At 40.5% G+C, this 5869-nt stretch overlaps 1 protein-coding gene across 1 annotated transcript; it reads left to right on the top strand.

Moving 5' to 3' along the window:
* The first annotated feature begins 2489 nt into the window (after positions 1-2489).
* On the top strand, positions 2490-4755 carry LOC123403289 (23 kDa jasmonate-induced protein-like). Its single transcript, XM_045097244.1, has 3 exons — positions 2490-2687; positions 3154-3430; positions 4326-4755. The coding sequence occupies exons 1-3, from the start codon at positions 2518-2520 to the stop codon at positions 4503-4505; spliced, it is 627 nt and encodes a 208-aa protein (XP_044953179.1). The 5' UTR covers positions 2490-2517; the 3' UTR covers positions 4506-4755.
* The last annotated feature ends 1114 nt before the right edge of the window (positions 4756-5869 follow it).

Below are 5869 nucleotides of genomic sequence, written 5' to 3'. Positions count from 1 at the left end.
TTCCTCTTTTTTGTCTGGTTGTTTGTACATGATGCTATGCTATGTTCGTCGGCTACCCATTATTGGCTCGATGTGGCTGCTGCAATCTCTCTCTCCCTAAACCCTAAACCCTATGCCACACATACGGATGTACCTTCCACCTCCCCTCCCCTCCCCTCCCTTCCATCTATCTTCACCTCCTCCCCGCACTCGTTAGATGCACTCTGGGACTTCCATTAATTATGGTGTGTTCGGTTTGAGGATCAAAAGGCATGGAATGTCATGGTTCCATTCCGGATGCATGGGTTGTTTCCATTCTTGTGTTCGGTTAGACATAAAAAATGGCATGGGTTGATTTCATCCATGTGTTTGGTTCGGGAGGTAAAATGAGAAGAATCGTATTCCACTCACCTCTTCATATGAATGGTGAGATTACCTCTAATGTACTCATATATATCTCAGATTTGGACAACATATAATTTAAAATTTTGGCAGCATTTTCTTTGTATTTTCAACAAGCAATTTTTAATAGTATATGATCACAAGTCAAACAAATATATAACATCATATCAGCATTAGTAGTATATTTTCAACGTGGTTTGCATGTTGAGTAGAGACAAAACAATGAGCATCTCATGCAAAAAAACAATTGGAAAAAAATAAAGATATCAGCATTCTATAGGCAGATGCGGACGTGGATTGGTCATCACTATCAGGTTCACGTGATGCATTTTCTGCCTCGTGGCCCATACTCTCTTGATTATTGAGAACCCACATGCATGTTGGCTTTCTTGATTTTGATTTTGGTTACCGATTGGCTCGACTTCAGTTACTCGAATCACCTTTTACTCGAATCACCTTTTGTAAACGGTGTTGAATATCTAATTAATATGTCGAGGCACCTCTTATTAAGTGAAACGTGCCTGTTGACGTGCTTATTAGCAAAAATATACAACATGACAGTAAGTGGGCACGTCAAATTCAGATTCAAAAGCAAAGCTACTCGTACAAATGAAAATGGAATAGATTGCAACATGTGACTGTCGGGACTAGTAAATTAAGCTGCAGCGTCCTTACTCACCACGAAATCTGTCTAAAACTTTCACAGGATTCCATAGGCTGAGCTTTTTTTGTTGATTGGTTGGAAGAGCTTATCATGCTTGCCTCGTGATGCATAACAGGTAAGCTTTCCCTGATGCTTTGGCGCTCGAATCCCGTTTCCCTCGCCATTTTGTTTCTTAAAAAGAAAGTAAATGGACCGTTACAAAAGAAATAAATGGGCCATCTAGGGGGGGGGGGGGGGTAATATAAGTATGCGTATAATTTATCAAAGGCCCATATTGCCGTTCATACTTTATACGTTTAGTGGGAGTGTATCAAAGAGGGTGTCAATATAACATAATAACTAGACATGAGTGCAAAAGCTCACAAGCACAAGTTTAACCATCCACTTGACCAAGAACACAAACATAATAACTCTAAGCTGGTTGAACCATAGTGCCCTACTGCCCGGAAATGACTGAATTCACTCAAAACATTTCATACATTTGAAAGGAGCCTCAACCATCCGCTTTTTGAAGATGGTTACTTCCCACACAAACTAAAGTTTTAAATAGAGGGCTATGATAAATAATGGTGGACCTCTAAATTAGCTATAGCGGAGCTATAGCGAGATATACCGACTTATTTATACATAATACGATTTAGAGACACCCTGCTGAAAAGGCTATATCAAGGCGATCTATTTACAATACAAGTCTGAAATGTGCATGACTTGAAGCTAATTTATAACACAAGTTCACGGAATCGTTTTCATCTGCCTAACAAACATATACTACCATACAAGCCGGGTCCGGTGTCCATCTATTATTGCAATAATGGTACACATACCCATGTATCATCCACCTACCCTCCCCTTCCCTCCACCTATCTTGACCTCCTCCACACACTCGTTAGATGTCGTTTGGGACTTCCATTAAAGAAAGGAAGATGCGATATGTGTGCAAACTGGAGCGTACGGGAGTGAGCTGTGGTGGTGAGCAAGCTAAGATCCGATCTAGGGGGCATCTTTGGCCCTTTCTTTATGCGAATATGTCACGGTCGATACTGTAACAACACACGTTTTGCACGTTGAACAGAGACAACATTGAGCATCCCATGCAAAAAACAATTAGAAAAAAATAAAGATATCAAGATTTTAGGCAGATGTGGAGGAGGATCATCGTCACTATCACGTTCACCCGTTCGATTTTCTCCCCCGTGGCCCATGCTCTCTTGATTTTTGGGAACGCACATGCATATTGGCTTTCTTGATTTTGATTTCATCCTCTCATTTTTTTTTGTCTTGCTGTCCGTATGGTGCTATGCTAGGTTCGTCGGCTACCCAATCTCTCTCTCTATCTATCTCCCGACACACCTGTTATCCCGTGACCCTCCCTGTGACCAGGTTTGCATGTGAGAATCCCTCCACAGCGTGTATAAATACATGGTTGCAACAACCCATAAATCCATTCACACAGAAAAGAAACCAAGGAACAAATGGCCTCAGGAGTGTTTGGTATCCCCATTTCAATGCAGACGGTGATAGCCACTGGAGAGTATAAAGAACCCGTTACCCAAAAAGATGTTGCCGACTATACCATGAAGATGATCAACGCGGGTGGCAAGGATATTGATGCACAACAATTCGTCGACAACCTGAAGATCAAGTAGGTTTATTATCTGGAGATTTACTATTTTTGCATCGACACTTGTAGCTATACAAAAGTTTAGACTAGCGAAAACGGTGTTGACTTCAGTTATTGCCAGGATAAATACTAATGTTTTCTCAAGTCTAAATTACTATTGATGTTTTAGTTGATTTTTCTGGAAAACAACTTAGTTTATATGAATCAATTAAACAGTACTCCCTTCGTCACAGTTTAGAAGATATGCACGTCTACCTAGATTATTAATTTCACTTATATAAAATATATTGTTTAACATAAAAATTATATCATTAAAAAATATAGCATCTAAAGATTCTAATGATATATTTTTTGTATTTTGATGTGTGCTTGGGAACAGCCCCCCCCCCCCCCCCCCCCCCCCCAATCATGCAAAAGATCCGCAACAAAGGTCTAGTATAGTTTTGTTTTTGTACAACTCAACTCATATCTTTGGGTACACTCCTAGGTACGGTAATGGAATATCTGTAAAATGCCTCATCTACAATGCTACCGGTACCAATCTGAGTTTCGTCACGTACAAGAATTGGATTGGCAGTATCTTTGATACACCCTACCCATCGGATATTCAGAATGGACAATGGGGGGCATTTCTCCACGTCAAACCAAGAGCAGCTGCGAAAGGTTCAACTGCCGCTGTTGTGTATCGTAGCAGGATCCCGTCCAGCAGCAGCTCCTGCGACTGGTTATTCACTTGGTCTGTCCCATTCATTGGCAACAACGGGGTAAATAATGTGCTTACCTTCATATATTCTATCTTACTTATTTCTCTTGGTTCATACTCCGATTATTTGTTACTATGAGCTAGAATGACTAATCTATTAAGAACACATAAATTTATATGCAATCAAAAGTTGAAGCTGGAGTTTAATTAGTTGGCAAATCATGCATTTACGGAGCTGCAGATGATAATCTTCAATTCCTAAATAGTTGCAATCCACTACCTATTTTTCCTTCTCATGCAACCATGCTACATCATCAAGTCATGCGTTTAGTCATAAGTATTTATTTTTTCTCATGTAACCATGCCACATCATCAAGTCATGCATGTGGTCATAAGTTCTAATGTGTGCACTAATCTACACATTGTTCCACTAATTTTTGTTATGGGCATACGCGGTATATACTTTAGAGCAAATATATGTAGATCATGTTACACTTTTTTACGCATCTTTTGTCAAATGTTTCATATGAGTTATTGTTCTTAAAATATAAAACGAGAGCAATCCTAACATATTTTAGCAATAGTTTTTGTTTTTCAACACCTATTTATACATCTGTTTATCATGTTTCCCGCAGCAACACGCGGGGCGTCGTCTAGTTAATTTAACAAAAATGATATAAAATCTTGTCTGGTTTGTCTTGAGAAGTACACCAAAAATCGGATTCCTAAATAATTTTAAGAAAATATTAATGATTTAAAATATGGATTGACAAGCATGCCCATTTACATTGTGAATCTATATTTAGGAACAATGGATATGTTCGTATTTTCCTCTGAAATCAATTGAACTAAAACTCGTACAGATAAGCAAACTAATCTGAACTACTTCGTGTATTTAGGGACAAGGGAATATCTCAAAATCTACTAGCACACATTCTTATATTTTATGTATGCAGGTGTACACGGAAATCCGTGAGCAAGGACACTTCCCTAAGCACTGGGATTATATCTACAATGTGAGGCTGGCAAATTCAAATCTCCACTCAACTGATAGCAACTACGGATATGTTTCGAGGGCTAACATCGGTGAAGGCACTACCATGAACGCACGTGCAGTTTTCCAGCTTCCCTACTAGATCTCATTGCTAGCTGCATGCTGCAGGGAGTGGTTATAGTGGTCTTCAAAGCCGTTGCAAGTCCATTTCCTTGCTGTCCTTGGGTTTTCGGTTGTCCGCGAATAATAGATGGAAGGAGATGACAAAAAAAGTATATTGTGTACTTTCTTCTATCAAGTTGTTACGTATCAAGTTGTACTTGTTTTGTACCGGCTATTTGTTTCCTTAATAAGTATCAGATATAAGGCACTCTTCTGAGAGTCTTTTCTCAGCAGGGGAATTAAATTGAAACTGAAATTAAGATATTAATGCTAGAATAAAGCATCACAAGGAAAGTTATAATGACAATTAGTTGTGGAACCTCAACCCCGACATAAAAATGGAAAACCGAAAACTGAAGCCATAAAGGCCGAGACCGAACCCATAAATACCGAACTTGAGAAGACCGAATAAAAATCGGTCTACAACCGAATTTAAATACGTTCAAATCGGTCCTCTACTCTGTAGGACCGAATTGTCCATATAGACTGATTTAATAGCCCACGAACACAATATCCATGCCATGTTTACCTTAAGGCCTCATAAGGCCCAATCTGTATGCCCAATCCTCATAGTCCTTGTGAGTAGACGACCTCACTAGTGAGGCACCATCAGTCGACTGCGTCTTCTTTCTCTCATTCCTCCCCTTCTCTTCCAGTGACGAACCCTAGCACCAACGCTGAAGTATCTGGCCTCGTGACGACCGTCGACCCATGAGGACCCTTTACATGAGGTGCTCCCCTCACTTGTGAACCTTCATCACAAGTCATGGCCCTGACCGGTAAGGGTGGACATAGTTCTAGTCGGCCTGGTCCATGATCGAGCCATTAACTGGACTGGTTGTCGGTGATATGCATCAGACCAAGTCATGGCGGCGCTCTCGAATCCGCTTCAAGGGCCCCCCTGCTTGTCGTCATGGGCACGGTGCTCATGAGGAAGGTGGTTAAGTTCGGCGAGTTGGACGTTGTCCCCTACCTGCTGGCCAGGACCAAGGAGGGCTGCCCCGATGCTCTGTCCTCTTCACAATCTAAAGCTGGGAGAGGAGGCGGTGGCCACTGTTTTCTTCGGCACTCCTTGGTCTTTTTCGCATTCAATTTATTAGATTATAACTGACCTGAATTCATTCACATCATACTCTTTCAGATGAGGAAAACAGACCCAAATTGAAGCAAATTGAACCAAATTGAGTTCGCTTATATTTAACCATGCAATCATGCAAAAGATCCACAACAAAGGTTTAGTATAGTTTTGTTATTGTACAACTCAACTCATATCGATTCGTTCAACTTTTGGCTAAACTCCTAGGTACGGAAATGGAATATCTGTGAAATGCCTCATCTACAATG

The sequence above is a fragment of the Hordeum vulgare genome, chromosome 1H (genome assembly GCF_904849725.1).
Source record: "Hordeum vulgare subsp. vulgare chromosome 1H, MorexV3_pseudomolecules_assembly, whole genome shotgun sequence".
In the NCBI taxonomy this organism is placed as follows: Eukaryota; Viridiplantae; Streptophyta; class Magnoliopsida; order Poales; family Poaceae; genus Hordeum; species Hordeum vulgare.
Note: the sequence above shows the minus strand (reverse complement) of the source record. Positions and strands in the feature narration are given on the sequence as shown.

Coding starts and splice junctions, on each gene's coding strand:
- LOC123403289 (XM_045097244.1), top strand. CDS start 2,518: ATGGCCTCAGGAGTGTTTGGTATCCCCATTTCAATGCAGACGGTGATA. Junction 2,688..3,153: donor GTCGACAACCTGAAGATCAA/GTAGGTTTATTA, acceptor GTACACTCCTAG/GTACGGTAATGGAATATCTG. Junction 3,431..4,325: donor CATTCATTGGCAACAACGGG/GTAAATAATGTG, acceptor TTATGTATGCAG/GTGTACACGGAAATCCGTGA.